The following is a 16,051-nucleotide window of genomic DNA, read 5'->3' on the forward strand; positions in this document are numbered from 1 at the left end:
TTTTCATTCCCGGGTGGTAATTTTGAATTTCAGATAATTTTTAATAAAGTTTCCCCATTCACTCTACTCCATGCTAACGTGTCCATATTAATGTGTGAGCGATCTGACGTCATTCAGGTCCGTCGAGGCAGATGGGAAGGTCCATGTATAACCCTTTCTGTCTAAAAATGATGGTCGCTAGTCTCCCACTACACCGTTCACATTACCTTCAGCCAGTTGCAGTCATGACTACGCCTCTGCCCTTTCCAATATGTCCATTGCCTAAAAAAACACTTCTTCGTGCAATCGAAACTATGAAGATTAAAGATTTGTAAGTAAAAAGTTCACAATTATTTATATGAAAATTGTTATAATTTCAGAATATGTTTCTCGTTTACATCGAATTTCGCAAAGAATATAGTGGGAGCTTTGAATCTAAAACTTTACGATATAAAGTGCATGATGGGAGGTGACGCACACCACCTATTGTTTAATATTTGTAAAAACATTATATACGTAACGATAGACTTTCTGTCTGAAAATTATTTAATCAGATCCAACAGACCTCCCGATGTTGTATGCAGACTTCCAGGAATAAATGCAAAAGCTTTCTTAAATCATATTCTTGAAACTTTTCATTATCCTACGATTGACTATTTCTCATTTTCTCTGAATACACGTGATGGTCAATGGATTTATAAAGTTCTCAATGGAATGCAAATCCAGAAAATGGGAATAGACGATGTTTACACGGACTGTGCCGAAACTGACAAAAACGCTATAATAAAGTTATCCCAACTTTCTCACAACATTAAACTTAATAATACTCATCGAGGCGATGCTCAATTTGGAGAAGAAGATTCATGGAATACTCATGGGCAACATGAAGCTTCTACGTGTGGAGTATTGGCCAAAATTTAATCTTAACGATCTACTTCTGACCAATAGTTTTGAAGTAGAGATGGTTCATCCTACCAGTCTGCTCGATGCAAATCTGTTCTTAAAACAGTGGATCAATGGGTCAAACCCAAGGTTACGCAAACTTTCCATATCACTGGGATATGATAAAATAACTATGAAGAGATTTGAAGAAAACGTTTTGAAGGGCATCAGTTATCAGGTGGCACCAAACAGTAGAATGAAAACATTGCCGGAAATCAAGACAGTGGTGGAAGGCGGGATTGATGTTCAACGAGTTGATGGTACAATCGCTACAATTTGTAATGTAAACGGTTGGATGAAAATGTATATGTGGGATGAATAATTCTGGAATCGCGATGTAATTAATGTTATAATAATAATAATAATAATAATTTATTACGCTCGCTGGGAGACGTGAAGGAATACAGAATACAAAAGTTATCATTGTTCGCTTGAACTAGAATTGGTGCAGTCGGGCAATCGTTTCCATTTCATTAGAATGTTATCCTTGTCCTTGCGTTGTCCTTGCGTAGACTCCCCCACAGTGGGCGAGCGATTCCCGAGTGAAAATAATCACGGAATGTGAATTTTGTATTTATGTGTATAATTATAATTATGTAACGTGTATAATTATGTATTTATTGCTTTTTCAAACTGTTGTGTTTTTCATGTCTACTAATTTTTTTAAATTTTTCAAAAAAAAAAATATTTCCAAAAAGCTTCCACGTTGTTTGATAGACCCTAAAACCCCCAAAAACAATTTCTAATCGCTCAGAACCACGTTCATTTCCTTGACCTAGAATTCGGCGAAAAAATGTACTGAAACACTTTCAGATGGCGATTTCAGGGGTTCACAGTTGAGTTCCGCCGCTGAAATTTTTGTGGTGATCTAGGCTAAACATAAGCTTTCAAATGAGATACGTCTCAATTTAAAGTCCAGGACTAGATTGGCTTCCTTTCCTTGTAAATGTCATAATTAGTTTTTCTACGTATTATATTAACCTTTAAAACTCCTATTTCTTTACTTGCTATCACAATTATGTAATCCCAAATTGATGAATAAATTGAAGATTGCAGATTTTCGCTGGAGAAAAATCTAAAACGTTAATTGAAAATTCAAAATCCGCGCAAAATCGGTAAATTACATTACACAATTCCTAAAAACGCGAAACAAATGTGAGCAGGCGTTTAGAATATCTTACACACTTACGATAGTTAATTTTTTGAAGTCCCGCTACCCAAATTCTAACGTTTAATAATTTCCGGTACTTTTCCGATTTCTGCCCCCCCCCCCCCCAAAATGTCAACATATTTTCAATTCTGAGGATGCTTGTCAACAATATTATGAATCAAAATATTGAAAATAAAAATAGGCAAAAAATGTTGTCCCCGCGAAACAAATTCCCGCGAATTCTGGAGTTCGTGAGGTGTCGCGCAAGCGCGCTCCAATAATTATGAGCACTCCAGGAGGCCGTTTTACAGTAGTTCTTGTACCCTAGCGGAAAAGAGACGGAGGGGGATTGACGGATATCGACGATAGAGGTCGTGATTCTTCTCTTTTTGTGAGCGACTGGTGGTTGCTCTATTCCTGGGTGACTGGTTGTTACCCCTGCTTTTTTTTTTGTTTTTTCTTCATTATATTTTTGCTAATTCATCAAAATAACACAGAGCTGCACTCAAACAGGTAAACAGGTAGCAAGCTGCTCCCTCACCGACCCACAAAAAGGCTTACGAATCATTCAAACGAACATTCCGAAATTCTCGGAGGGAAATGGAGCTCAACTTCGGAAGTGGCTGCAGAATTACACCAAAGTTTTTTTCGACTGGGAATTCCAAAGGACACTGGAGCACGTCTACTTCTGTTCTGCCTCGAGAGCGCGACAAAAACTCATTTTGAAGGCCTTGATTCTCAAAGTGCAGACCTGGGAGCTAGCTTCACAACAATTGACCGATGCTTTCAACATGCCAGGAAAAATCGAAATCACTCAATGTGAGTTGTCAGATCTGCAAACTCCGAGTGAAACGAGCCGAAAGAATTGATCGACTTCGAAAGCAGAAAAAGGAAGAAAAAATAAGGAAATCGACGATGACGTCCTAGTGGCGGCAATGACAAAATTGTTGGATACAGCAGTCATTCAAACCTTATAGTTCAGTTCTATTGTTTACTATTCACTCTACTACTATTATTGCATTTTTTATCTGTGTTTGTAGAGTAGGGGTCCTTTTTTAACCAAATGTATTAAATAAAAAATTTAGCAATAATAAACATATAAAGAGTTCATACGTTTATTATACACTTGAGATCGATGAATCAGCAGAAGTTATCAAGTTTTACCAAAGGCCCTCGTTGTTAGTAAACACAACTGTATCGAATATCTTACACACTTACGCTATTTCATACAATTTATAAGTTCGGCTACCCTAATTCTAACGTATACTGTTTTCCTAAGGGCCCTCTGTCGTCATTAAGATCTGTCGAGGCAGTTGGGACACCCATCAAACGTCTACAAATGATGACGTAGACAGTTGCTACATACGCTAATATCAATCGATGACGTAGCATTCCTAGCTAGTCTCCCACAATACATATTTGCCTCATTACTTTCAGTCGGCCTTGAACAGCATCGATCACGTTGCAAATGTTCGAGCAACCCACTCAGAAGACACTTTATCGATCTAGACGCGGCAGGCTGTAAATGGACAACGCTGTAACTAGTTCTTGTCAACTCCTCATTCTTCTCTGCCAGTACCTTCAGTTGCAATCATGACTCACCCGTTCCCAATTTGTTGCCTCCCAGCAAAATCACTTCGTCGAACTCTTGAACATATGGAGATTATTCATTTGTAAGTTTAAACGTATTCTCTAACTATAACATTCTTGAAATTTCTGAATTAGTTTCTCATTCACCTCAAAATTCGCTAAAAATCAAGTGAAATCACTGAATATTAAACTGCACTGTGTGAATTTAATTGGGGACGAAGAATGTACATTATTTCTACCAAACCATAGAGGTTGCATTTGTATTAATTATGATTTGAGGTCTGAAACTTATTCGCTCAAATTTCGGTCTTTCAATGTTGCATGCAAACTCTCGGGAAATCCCAGGAAGGAAACGTTTTTGAAGCATTTACTTGAGGTTTTCCATCGCCCTATAATTGATAATTTGACATTATCGAGCAAAAAATGCGACCTACAATGGATAAACTCAACGTTTCAAGGATTGAAGATCAGGAGAAAACAAAATTCAGTGGCGATAACTTCGACGACTTGAATGCACCATAGCTTTTTTTAATATATTGTCAAGCCGTTTTTCAATATGTAGTTGTATTTCTGGAAAAATTATGTAATCCTTCCCTTCCAAAAACAGCAACAACACACCAAATAAGTAAACACAGCACTAGCAAAGTTCTTGAACACTTTCTGCATACAATTGATATTGTCTGGCGTTTTTATTACATGCTCATGTGTGTGAAAATTGATATGTTGTTGAAGTTCAACTAGATCGAGAACATTTTCAGTGCAAGGTTTCATTTTTTCGGTATAAGAATAGCTAGGGCTTTAATGTACTATGGCTTGAGGTCAAAGGCCTGGCAGGCGTTTTAGCGCCTGCATGGAAGCCTTAAGCATAGCACTTCTACAAAATGTATTGCAAGAAACACATCGAAATATAAAACCAACGTTTCATTTTATCCAAACGTTTTATCCAAAACAATACCGTATTTTGTTAGGACTGTTAGAGCAAATACGACGAATTCAAAACTTCACAACTGCATCGGGAAACCGGCAGTGGGTGGAAATCGTTGAAATACATGGCTCGAGCATCCAAATAAACCTGCAAAAGGCCACTTTGCTACAAACAAGACCACAGACACTTTTAGTTCTTTGCTCTGAGCCTGTTTAGGCAGCTGCCTGAACTCGACTCACCACTCGTGTTCGTCGTGGAATTTCCCGTAGGTGTAGTACTTGGTGCATTTTCTGTTTGATGACGGGATTTTGTTGAGCACCTGGATGTGGGAAGAAAAAGAGTATAGTTTACACCAATTCAAAAACTCACGTGAACCTCATAGTCCTTCGGACATCTTATTGGGCACACAATGCGCTTCTTATTCCCACTATTTTCATCAGTTGGCTCCCTACGGCACAGGCTATTAATATTCAAGTCGAGGTTTTGCAATTTTGTATCCGGAGCTGTCAGGAAACACGTGTCAACTCCATTTTCCACGTGACATGTTAGAGTTCGGTTTTCTGGAAAATATAATTTTTGAGTTTAAAGGTGGAGTAGCTCCTGTGGGGATTTTGTCTAAATGCACCTATAATGATCCAAAACAACCGAATATCATAATAAAACACTCCAAAAAATTTTAGATTTTTCATAATTTTAGGTCAAAGTTTTGGCAAATTGCCAAAATTTTGAAAAATACGAGCTTTTGAGAAAATTTAAAGAAACGTCACATGTTTCGACCCCTACAATGTTTCAATACAAATAATTTAAACAAAATTAAAACACAAAAAGTGTCGAAACAGATTTTTTTTCGGTCGACTTCCAAAATGATGAGTGGCAAAAACTGAGTAATTGACACTTTTGGACATTAAATAAAATATTTTCAAAAAAAATTTGGAAAGTTTTATCATGATATTTGGTCATTTTGGGACGAAATGAGTGGTTTTTAACAATTCCCCACTGGCACTACTCCACCTTTAATGGCATGTTGGCTTACATAAATAAACTTACTAACTAATGCACCCACTGATTTACGATATAATTTCTATTAGTATTACATGCAATACTAATTTCGGGTCAACTATACTTGGCAATAGTTATTTTTGATGGCTTATTCAGAATTTGAGTTTGCTAGTTTTTACAAACAAAAACGCATTTTCTTTTGTGGAAAACCTGGTTTATTGTAAGACAAAACCTCTAATTCGAATTTTTGAAGAATAATGAAGAAATCCTCGGAAAATGAAGTACTATTAAATATACTATGCGTCATACTAATGAATAAGATACGATAAACTGTTCTTACCAAACGTTGGTGAACAACAGAGAAAATACTAAAAAAAACACTACTCACCATATCGAAAAGCCGCATCACAAAACTTTGATGATAATGTTAAAACTAAGAGAATCCACAAACACGCAGTCATTGTTAGGATTATAACATTGAATATGCGGGATAATAATATAACGAATATGATATATTGATAACCAAATGGAACCGGTTTTCGACGACGATATCCTTATCCGTTAAGCATTGAGTACAAAGCATGAGACACACTATAATAATTATTATTATTTGATACGTTTATTTGAGCACCTTATTTGAGCATTCAGGAACCGATCTATGCAATTGTTTTAGTGCTCAAAGATATGCCACCCATGACTGCAAAATAGGCTTGCCAGAATGAAAAAATATATTGATTTGAGTTAAAATTCAAGACTTCTCAAACGGTTAAGAGTTCGAAAATACAAAAAAAAAAGTTAATCGAAAACACATGTTGCTCAATTTGTTCAATAACTTCCTCGTAAGCCAGAGAGACTTTTAAAAAGGCAGAAGCACAATCATTTCTCGGAAATTCTACGGTTTCTACTGTTGCTTATTGCCTTTTCAAGATCAGAATTACAAATTTTGAGATTCTAGCAAAAATATGTCATTTTTCCAAAAATTTGAACCAGTAAAACTTTTTATTTTGAAAATTTTCAGAACATTTCATTACGAAGTTCGTTAGTTTTGGGCCAAGTAGAGATACTTTCCGACGTTGGAATTTTTCAGCGCCGTCCTGACGAGGTTTCTTGCAGGAATTTGAAACGAAAGTCCGGAAGAGGTCGTCATTATGAGTCAAACCAAATCAAACATCCAAATATTATTATTATTATTTTCACCACGCTCTAACGCACCAAAATCTGATCGCCTAACAACCTCCACCGCCTAATAACAAAATTAAGTGATCGTTCTCTGTGAAACAAGGGGGAGTTTCCCCTGTACACATAACCGTCTATTCAAGGCTTCCAGAAGTTTTTTGAGACAGATCTACATCCTTGTCTCTCTTGCATTGGCTGTCCAAATAAAGCGTGTGTGCTGACTCATGTAAAAGTGGGTGGGGTCAAAATTCAGCATCAGAATTTTTTGGAGTATTTAAGTGGCCGGAGTTGATGGTAGGGTGTATCACATTTTCCAGGATGGTAAAACATCTGTTTATTATATTGGCAGCGACGGCCGCCGTGGTGGCTCAACAGGTGGGGTTTGCTCCGTTGGCTCTGGGCTCTAGGCTTGGAGTTTTGGGCTGCAGCCGTATTTTGGTACGGCTCAGCTATTTGTGTTAGAGCAGTAGTCCTTTACCAATTTCTCGTTTTTCAGAGCAACTTCGGAGGTCAACAGCAAGAGCAAAGTGGATTCGGAAGCCAAAGCGGCTTTGGAAATAACCAGGGAAGCCAGGGAGGCTTTGGTGGAAATCAAGGTGGATTCTCAGGATCCCCACAGCAGGGAGGTTTCGGAGGACGCGTAAGATTAAAGATTTATGAAATCCCGGACAAGTTTAAGATTTCAGACCGGATCACCACCACCATTCGGAGGATTCTCAGGAGCTCCACAAGGATTCGGAGGCAATCAGGGAGGATTCGGTGGACAGGTTAGTATGGGAGTGTCTGTTTGATCAGCTTTTCTTGCAAAATTGTTCTTTTACAGACTGGATTCTCCGGAGCCCCACAAGGATTCGGTAACAACCAACAAGGCGGATTCGGTGGAAACCAAGGAAACCAGGGAGGATTCGGTGGACGCGTAAGATTAAAGATTTATGAAACCCCGGACAAGTTTAAGATTTCAGACCGGATCACCACCACCATTCGGAGGATTCTCAGGAGCTCCACAAGGATTCGGAGGCAATCAGGGAGGATTCGGTGGACAGGTTAGTATGGGGGTGTCTGTTTGATCAGCTTTTCTTGCAAAATTGCTCTTTTCCAGACTGGATTCTCCGAAGCCCCACAAGGATTCGGTAACAACCAACAAGGCGGATTCGGTGGAAACCAAGGAAACCAGGGAGGATTCGGTGGACAAAACGGACAAAACGGACAGAACACCGGAAACAATGGAGGATTCGGTGGAAACCAAGGTGTAACTGCTAGCGGATTCGGAGGCCAACAGCAAGGATTCGGTCAACAACAGCAAACACAGAACGGATTCCGAGGAAAACGTCAAGCTCCACCAGCTGGATCACCACCACCACCTCCTCCACCAAAAGGATCTCCACCACTAGCTGGATCTGGATCCCCACCTCCACCACCAGCGGCTGGCTCACCACCACCGCCACGGACCGGATCTCCTCCACCACCACCAACCGGTTCTCCCCCACCACCGCCAGCTGGAGGTTCCCCACCACCACCAAGAGCCGGCTCCCCTCCACCACCACCACCACCAAGAGGATCTCCTCCAACAGGATCTCTTCCACCACCACAAGCCGGAGGATCACCCCCACCAGCTGGAACTGGATCCCCTCCACCACCACCACGTCAAAAGCGTCAGGCTCCTGAAAGATCACCACCAACTGGATCTCCTCCAACTGGAAGCCCACCTACAGGCCGCCCACCACGTGGAGGACCAGGAAAGTCTAGCGAAGAGTCGTCGGAATCCCGTGAAGGACCACGTGGAGGACCACGCGGAGGACCACGCGGTGGACCAAGAAAATCCAGCGAAGAGTCATCAGAGTCTCGTGAAGAACCAAGAGGTCCACGAAGATCTCCACCAACCGGAAGCCCACCAACAGGATCTCCTCCAACTGGACGTCCACCACGTGGATCTCCACCAACTGGATCCCCTCCAACCGGCCTTCCATCTCGCCAGAAACGTCAGGCTCCAGAAGACCGACCAACCGGATCGCCACCAACTGGATCACCACCAACAGGACGTCCACATCGTGGAGGACCAGGAAAATCTGAGTCGTCTGAATCCCGTGAAGGACCAAGAGGACCACGTAGATCACCACCAACTGGATCGCCACCAACTGGAAGCCCACCAACCGGTGCCCCACCAAAGAAGGGATTCTTCGCTTCTCTTTTTGATTTCTAATTGTACCATTTTTGAATAAATTTGTAGAAAAAAATAATCGCAATTCTTTATTCAAAAAATGTTACATAACCATTTCATAATCCGGGAATACACTCAAAGCACACACATATCCTGTAACCTCATGTCCTTGATAGAAAATCACGTTATTCTGGCATTCGAACTCAATTTCGTCAGTGCTCAAAAGAGCACAACCACGTCGGCGGACCACGATGACCTGAAACTTTTGAGTTAAACCTGAATCTTGAGCCTTACTCACACATGCTGTCTCAATACAGTTTGGTCTACAAAAAATGCGGAATTTTTTCCCAGAAAAATTGTGACGTCAGCACGGTCTTAACTATGCAAAATCAGATGAGATCTCTGCTTCTCATCTCCCACATTTTTCGAAGATCAAAGCGAAATGTGGCTTTCTGACTACTCCACGTGTACTCACCATCCATTCACAATTGGCGTTGTACAATCCTCGCCGTCCGTAGAGTCTTGGTTGTACGGGAGTTTCAACGATTGTTGTGGCGTTTATAGCCTGAATCGCTGGGACGATGGCTCCGTTGAGCTGGGGACACTTTGATGCACGGTCCATGCCGAGCCACACGTTTTTGGAGCAACCTTTATGGAAATATTGACTGATGTTTTCAAGGAAACAGGGGGCAAAACCAGCTTTAGAAATGTAAATTTTCCATAATAGGACTTTCATGTAGGCGTTACAACGCCTGCATGCCTGACCTTAAGGCTGCCAAACTGATAGAAATCAGAAAATTTTTTTGAAATTTGTAAATTCACATAAAAATTCAAAAAAGAAGCGAAAGGCCGGCGTCAGGCCCTGAAACCGCGCCTGCCTACTGAGCCCTAGCCCATATACCTCACAAGAAATTGAACAGAGCGAGGCGAACGCGCTCACAGGAGTGTGTTGCCTAGTGGTGTCTGGATGTCCCATAACGGTTTGCTACAACAAATGTGACGTCAGCACGTTCTTAACCATGCAAAATCAGATAAGAAGTCTGTGTCTCCTGGATTTTTTGTAGATCAAACCAAAATGGGACACTGTGACACCACGTGTGTGTTGGACTAAAAAATTGTTTTTTTTTCATAATTTCGGCTGTTCGGAAAACATAGCTCTTACCATTATTGTCTTTCTTCTTTATCATATCAGCAAATGTGGCGGTACCTATAAAAATATCTAAAGTGTCTCCGTGGCAATTATATATACAGAAATTGTAACTTTACTGTAAGACACTAATAAAACTACAACTAGAATAACTCACGTTTACATCTTCTCATGTACTGCTGCTTTCCTGCAGTGATAATCACAAAGAGTGATAAGAACGTTAGAAAAGTGAATCTCATCTTCCATGCATTGAAAGCTTGACGGTAAGAGAGGGAAAGGGGTTTCCGGTAGCGATAAAACGTAGTTTATAGTTTTTTTTTGCCAGATTTTATGGTGTTGTTTGGGTTTGTGTGTATCTTTATTTTGAGAACGGAAGCATTTTTCTGTAGGCTTTTAGGCTTAAGCTTAGGCGTAGGTTTAAGCAAGGCTGGGGGGGGGGGGGGGGGGGAAATAAGAGAAAAATAAAAAAAATCCTAAAAATCTGAAAAAAAAGGAAACACGACTAAAAATTAGGAAAAGAAGGATGTAATTTTTGAATTTTAGTAAATTGGCTAGTATTCAGTTCCAAATCACTTATCCTTAGGGCTTTCATGTAGGCGTGAAACGCCTGCCTGCCTGCCTGCCTGCCTGACCTTAAGGGGACCTCCGCCTGTCTCTCGCCTCAATCCGTGCCTTATGCAAAAGTATACGTGAACTTTTTTTATTTTCTATTTGGTTCTCAACATTTCGAAAGAAATGAGAACATTTGAAACTTGAAAATTCAAGTCAAAATGCAGAAAAAGGAAAAATGCCGGGGTGAGATTTTTGAACCCACGGCTGTCTACAATATAAGACCTACGTGTCCTGATAGTTTATCAAAAATGATTGCTCAACAAATAGCTCATTTTGCTCCTCAAGAGCCGGCAATAAAAGGTGTGACGAATGATTTCAACTCCCTTACTGTTCAATCTTTTTGAATGACACAAAAAATATATGTATGTAACAATAATTGGTCAATAACTTTTGTTAAACGCTTTTGTGTTTCGCGAAAATTCTATTAACGTGCATTGTGCTCTAAAATGTATAAAACCGTTCAGCTACTCTAGATTCCGTACATACAATGAATTTCCTCTTCTTCTTCCCTGTAATTTTTGTGGTGTTTCATTCGATTCACTGTGTAACAGATCCTCCTCGAGCCAGAATCATTTCTCTTCCGGGCACCGTGGAAGGAGGGCATATCGATGTGACCGGACAGTATAACCCAGAAACGCCAAGAACATCCGAAGAAGAATGGTCGGGATTCCCAACATGGGAGCCAGAAGCATCAGGATTCCCAAGCACGGATGGAGAGCAAGAATGGTCCGGCTTCCCTACCATAGAGCCCGAAGCTTCCGAATTTTCAACCACTGAAAAGGAACCACCTAGGCCACCACTTCCATTTGAAGAGATTTAACAATATTTTGGTGTTTTTATTCAAGTTATTAAGATGCCAATAAATCATTTCATTTATCTTTGCTTAAATCTGCAATCTTGTGCTTCAAACGGGATTCTTCCAATGGAACGTTGACAGTAGACGGGTTACAGCTGAAAACACACGAGTAGTAGATATGAAATTTCAGTTTTTTATTGCTCTATTAGACTTGGAATTGTCTGAAAACGCCGAATCTCATAATGAAACTTCTTGAAAACATCTCAAAAAAAGTTGCGGCGGCTCAAAAAAAGACCTGAAGTTAGTTAAAATTGGAAATTTGGCCAACTTGCCAAGCGGCTTGACACTAAGTGGGTTGTAATCACCGTCTAATTTTGGAAATACAAGCTAATTCTCTTGCGTTTTCAACTTAATTTAGGTGCATTTAAGGTTGATGGATCGTTACTGAATTTCACCAAGGTTTTCCAGTTTTTTTTTCCAGCCGCTGCGACATTGACAAGTCGGCCAAACTTTAAAATGTAACTAATTTAACGCAATTTTTTGGCTTAGTTAAAAATTCTGTGTTTTCAGATAATTTCAAGTCTAATAACGTAATAAAAATATATCTTCTACCTTTCTTTAGCAATGACAACTGCAAATAAAGAGACCAAAAGAAGGATCCAGGTGAAGGGTTTCATGTTTTTGGGGAAAAGTATTACGACAAAGGGTTTTATACGTTTTCCAATACCCAAACAACTTTTTGTTATGATAATCGGTAAAACTCTTGGCATTATTCCCTTTGTCAAAAATTTCCATTTCACAGAAAATTGATCACGATAGATGAAGCTTTAGTTCTCATCTATTATTTGTCTGAAAATGGAATTTCAAAGTTCTAGAAAATGGGAAAATTGAACCAATACTGTGTGGGATCCGCAAGAACCATTCAAAAAGGGAAAAGTCAATTTTCCTGTGGAAAATTGTTTCATATTTCATAAGGAATTCACATAAATACCCCACCCTATCCCTTAAACTCCCATCATTCTCAAACAATGAACTTACTAACTCTTCTTCTCGTCTTTGTTGCTCTCTTGACTGTAACTGTGGTTGAGGCCGGAGACCCAGATCTTGGTGGAATCTTCAGTGGAATCGGAGGTATGCTCGGATCGATCGGTGGATTGGCTGGAGCCGGTGGCGGAAAGAAGAAGTAAATTACTTACTGATTCGTGAATAAAGTTTTTGTATTGCAAAAATTCGTTTTATGTTATTAGGTATCCAAATAAGTTCCGGGTCAGAAATCATAACTTCTTTCGCCTTTTATCGATTTTTTTGAAAATGTGGGAATTTATGTTATCAACTATGATCTTTCATTTTGATATGGTCACAAAAATTTTTGACCACCCGGAGTGCCCTAACTCGAAGCCTAATTTTTTCAAGCATCTTTCTGATCTCGCTTCTTTTTAGCTTTGAATTGAGGTTTATGTGCGGACTTTGCTTTGTTTAAAATACATTGGAAAAAAACAAAAAAAGTTTGGAAAAAAATCCGTCCAAAAATTTTTTTTTGGTCGGTGGTCAAAAAAAATTTTTTTCTTTCAAGAATTTTTTTTTCGAAAATTCTTGATTTTTCATACAAAAATGATGTAGTCATGTGTGAACTATTTTTACAAATACAAAACATTTTAACTAAGTTCGTCACACTCAAATGATAATAGAAAACATAATTTTTTCGAAGAATTTTGAATTTTTGAGTTTTTTGAGTATTTCTCGTGATCCAAATTTCAAACTCAAATGTTTTGTATGTTTAAAAATAGTTTACACGTGGTTACATCATTTTTATACTAAAAATCAAAAACTTTCGAAAAAATTTTTTTTTGAAGTTTTTTTGACGACCGACCAAAAAAAATTTTTTTTGACGGATTTTTTTCCAAACTTTTGTTGATTTCTTACTATATATTCTAAACAAAGTAAAATCCGCACACAAACCTTAGTTCGAAGCTGCAAAGAAGCGAGATCAGAAAAATGCCTGAAAAAAATGGCTCCGAGTTAGGACACTTGGGGTTGTCAAAAAATTTTGTGACTACTGTCAAATGAAAGATCATGGTTGATAACATACATTCCCAAAGTTTCAAAAAATCTATAAAAGGCAAAAAAAGTTATGATTTTTGGCCCGGAACTTATTTGGAGACCTAATAGTTATTTCTCGTATTTTTTTGCTACGTGCCTAAATCATGAATCATAAAGATTATCCAAACACTTGTCTGAAAACACTGTTGTGAAGATGGTATTTTTTTTTTGCGAGAGTACTGCGTTTGAACAAAGAAAAGGCTAAAACTTGAGCATTCTGGAAAATCGGTACAGACTTAAAATTTTAAAAGTTTTTTATTCGAATTTTCGGAAACTTTAACTGAAAATAGGATTTTTTTTTTGATGCCGAATGTTATAAGAACAATCAAAATTTTCGACAAATGCTGCTTGCCGGAAATAAAATTTTTGTGAATGTCTCTTTTCATGCTGAAAAGAAACATAACAACGTGGAATTTTTCAATTTTCGGAGTGTGATTGGATTTGAAAATTGCCGAAAATGCCCGAAAATGTTTGCTTGTAGTAGATTTCGATTGCCAAAATGAACGTATTTATGTGAACTCGCAACTGACGACACTCCAATTTAACTCCAACTTACGAAAAGGAGAAAGAGACTGAAAGTCAAAACTTGAATATGGCGAATTTCTTAAATTGCAAGCCAATTCTCCCGTGGAAAATTACTTGAGATGAGCATACAAATACCTTCACAGCTATTCCAAACCTCTACAAACAATGAACTTTTCCATTCTCATCTTCGTCTTCATTGCCCTCGTGGCAGTAGTAGAGTCTCAGCTGCTCAGCTCTGCTGGTTTAGCTGAGCCAAATGTTGATCTGGGTGCACTTTTCAGCATACTGGGAGCAATTCTCGGATCTATTGGTGGAATCACCAACACCGCAAATGGGAAGAAGAAGTAAATATTTTTGGTTGGATTTGTTTTAATAAAGTTTTCATACCGCAGATTGTTTACAATGATATAAAAAGTCAAAGGAATCCAATTTTTGAAAAAAAAAGTTTAAACATTAGCCGAATTTTTGTTTTCTCGGCCACCAAGCTAGGCCTACTTTTGGCTCGGTGGACTCGTCTTATAAACAGGTTTTCCAGAAAACGCCCCATTACAGGCAATTTCAGAAAGTCGGTCGCCGATATATTTCTCAGACATGGAGCAAAAGCTTGAACTCTCGGCTATCGGACTTTCGGCTTTATGCTCTGGGCTATTGGGTCTAGGCTCACGGGCTCTATTCTTCCGGCTCATAGCCCCTGACTCTAGGCTGTTGGATTCTGGGCTTTAAGCTATCAGCTCCAGGATTTCGGTCTTCGGCTCGGCCTTAAGCTTTCATTTTTACGGTTTCGGCTTTTGGTTCTAGACTAGACAATCGGCTTTAGGTTTTAAGCTCGGTTTTAGACTATCGGGCTTGTGGGCTCTCGGCATGTAGTTTATTCACACATATAAAATAAACATTCGTTGTAAATTTAAACAGTTATCTAATTAGCTGGAAACTTCTCGACCCACTCGTCAAAAAGTGCCACGGCATCGTCCTTTCCACGCTCAGTGACGTCAGCACGGGCGTCATGAAGAAGCTCACCAGCATTGTTGATAAGCTTGAAGGCTGGGATAGTTGGCACCTCGTATTTCTTCAGGTATTCTCTGAAAAATTTAAAGTTTTTCGTTTTTTTTTGTTTTTTGCCGCCGGATTTCTCTCGGCTTTCTCGACTTACTGAATTCTCTCATCACCAAACGGAATCGCCACCCAATCACCTCCGTGTCCCAGGTATTCCAGCAAATCCTCGGCTTCACGATCTCTGCTCACTAGGACCACTTCGATTTCCTTTCCAGCGGCCTTCAAGGCTTCATAGAATCTCTTGAGCTTCGGAGTAAATTGACGGCACGATCCGCACCACATTGCTGAAAAATACAAGGCGACGACCTTCTTCCCACGGAGAGCATCTCCTCCGTCAAGTTCTTTGCCTTCTTGGTTGATTAGAGGCTTGCCAGCGAACAAATCGGCCATTTTTTTGGGGTTTTTTAAGCTGAAAAATTGGGGATTTTTAGAGAGTTTTAGCGTGTTAAAAGCAAAAAAAAACGCATATTTTGAAGTCTTTATTAGGGGTGGGCGGCAAAAGATTTTTTCCGGCAAATCGGCAAATCGGCAAAGTTCCGGAATTGAAATTTCCGGCAAAGCGGCAAACCGGCGGAATTAAAAATATTCGCCAAATAGGAAAATCGCCGGAATTGAAAATTTCCGGCAAATCGGCGAATTGCCGGAATTGAAATTTTCGGCAAATTGGCGAATGACCAGAATTGTTATTTTCCACAAATCGGCGAACTGCCGAAATTGAAATTTTCGGCAAAATGCCGGATTGAAATCTCCGACAAATCGGCAAATTGCCGGAATTAAAAATTTCTGGCAAATTGGTAAATCGGCGGAATTGTAATTTCCGGGAAATAGGCAAGTTGTCGGAATTGAAAATTTCCGGCAAAACGGCGAATTTCCGGCAAATTGGCAAGTTGCCGAAATGG

At 39.5% G+C, this 16,051-nt stretch overlaps 8 protein-coding genes and 1 non-coding gene across 13 annotated transcripts; 5 read left to right on the forward strand and 4 right to left on the reverse strand.

Moving 5' to 3' along the window:
* Positions 1-131: 131 nt before the first annotated feature.
* On the forward strand, positions 132-900 carry fbxb-55 (F-box domain-containing protein; the record flags this gene model as incomplete). The annotated part of the gene is made up of 2 exons (NM_068072.1): positions 132-310; positions 360-900. The coding sequence occupies 2 exons, from the start codon at positions 132-134 to the stop codon at positions 898-900; spliced, it is 720 nt and encodes a 239-aa protein (NP_500473.1).
* Positions 901-2,445: 1,545 nt separating this feature from the next.
* Positions 2,446-3,174, forward strand: W03D2.15. The gene has a single exon (NR_151575.1). It is a non-coding gene; the product is annotated as an Unclassified non-coding RNA W03D2.15 (non-coding RNA).
* Positions 3,175-3,678: 504 nt separating this feature from the next.
* Positions 3,679-8,997, forward strand: pqn-75 (the record flags this gene model as incomplete). 5 transcript variants are annotated; one of them, NM_171311.7, is made up of 7 exons in its annotated part: positions 3,679-3,744; positions 7,079-7,136; positions 7,258-7,401; positions 7,448-7,528; positions 7,585-7,677; positions 7,724-7,804; positions 7,861-8,994. In NM_171311.7, 7 exons carry the CDS (start codon positions 3,728-3,730, stop codon positions 8,959-8,961), a joined length of 1,575 nt encoding a protein of 524 aa, NP_741365.1. The 5 variants fall into 5 exon arrangements, 4 of the variants coding, with proteins under 4 accessions (NP_741365.1, NP_001294405.1, NP_741367.1 ...); NR_131466.1 differs by lacking the exon at positions 7,079-7,136 and having other exon boundaries at positions 3,728-3,744; positions 7,861-8,961; NM_171903.7 differs by lacking the exon at positions 3,679-3,744 and having other exon boundaries at positions 7,063-7,136; positions 7,861-8,997.
* W03D2.9 (DUF7808 domain-containing protein) lies at positions 3,734-6,062 on the reverse strand. Its single transcript, NM_068074.4, has 6 exons — positions 5,974-6,062; positions 4,956-5,146; positions 4,826-4,905; positions 4,617-4,733; positions 4,096-4,231; positions 3,734-4,050 (listed from the first exon to the last, which is right to left on the reverse strand). Exons 1-4 carry the CDS (start codon positions 6,044-6,046, stop codon positions 4,655-4,657), a joined length of 423 nt encoding a protein of 140 aa, NP_500475.2. The 5' UTR covers positions 6,047-6,062; the 3' UTR covers positions 3,734-4,050; positions 4,096-4,231; positions 4,617-4,654.
* On the reverse strand, positions 8,994-10,353 carry C35B1.8 (CUB domain-containing protein). Its single transcript, NM_001027876.5, has 4 exons — positions 10,224-10,353; positions 10,082-10,126; positions 9,395-9,567; positions 8,994-9,175 (listed from the first exon to the last, which is right to left on the reverse strand). The coding sequence occupies exons 1-4, from the start codon at positions 10,303-10,305 to the stop codon at positions 9,023-9,025; spliced, it is 453 nt and encodes a 150-aa protein (NP_001023047.3). The 5' UTR covers positions 10,306-10,353; the 3' UTR covers positions 8,994-9,022.
* An 812-nt stretch (positions 10,354-11,165) lies between these two features.
* C35B1.4 (uncharacterized protein) lies at positions 11,166-11,498 on the forward strand (the record flags this gene model as incomplete). Its single annotated transcript, NM_068075.6, has 1 exon — positions 11,166-11,498. One exon carries the CDS (start codon positions 11,166-11,168, stop codon positions 11,496-11,498), a length of 333 nt encoding a protein of 110 aa, NP_500476.1.
* A 1-nt stretch (position 11,499) lies between these two features.
* Positions 11,500-12,298, reverse strand: C35B1.9 (uncharacterized protein). Its single transcript, NM_001268327.2, has 2 exons — positions 12,087-12,298; positions 11,500-11,629 (listed from the first exon to the last, which is right to left on the reverse strand). The coding sequence occupies exons 1-2, from the start codon at positions 12,242-12,244 to the stop codon at positions 11,548-11,550; spliced, it is 240 nt and encodes a 79-aa protein (NP_001255256.1). The 5' UTR covers positions 12,245-12,298; the 3' UTR covers positions 11,500-11,547.
* A 204-nt stretch (positions 12,299-12,502) lies between these two features.
* Positions 12,503-12,661, forward strand: C35B1.3 (Glycine Rich Secreted Protein; the record flags this gene model as incomplete). The annotated part of the gene is made up of 1 exon (NM_068076.8): positions 12,503-12,661. One exon carries the CDS (start codon positions 12,503-12,505, stop codon positions 12,659-12,661), a length of 159 nt encoding a protein of 52 aa, NP_500477.1.
* A 2,293-nt stretch (positions 12,662-14,954) lies between these two features.
* Positions 14,955-15,561, reverse strand: C35B1.5 (Thioredoxin domain-containing protein). The gene is made up of 2 exons (NM_068077.6): positions 15,250-15,561; positions 14,955-15,178 (listed from the first exon to the last, which is right to left on the reverse strand). The coding sequence occupies exons 1-2, from the start codon at positions 15,540-15,542 to the stop codon at positions 15,016-15,018; spliced, it is 456 nt and encodes a 151-aa protein (NP_500478.1). The 5' UTR covers positions 15,543-15,561; the 3' UTR covers positions 14,955-15,015.
* Positions 15,562-16,051: the final 490 nt, after the last annotated feature.

The sequence above is a fragment of the Caenorhabditis elegans genome, chromosome IV, assembly GCF_000002985.6.
Source record: "Caenorhabditis elegans chromosome IV".
Lineage (NCBI taxonomy): Eukaryota > Metazoa > Nematoda > Chromadorea > Rhabditida > Rhabditidae > Caenorhabditis > Caenorhabditis elegans.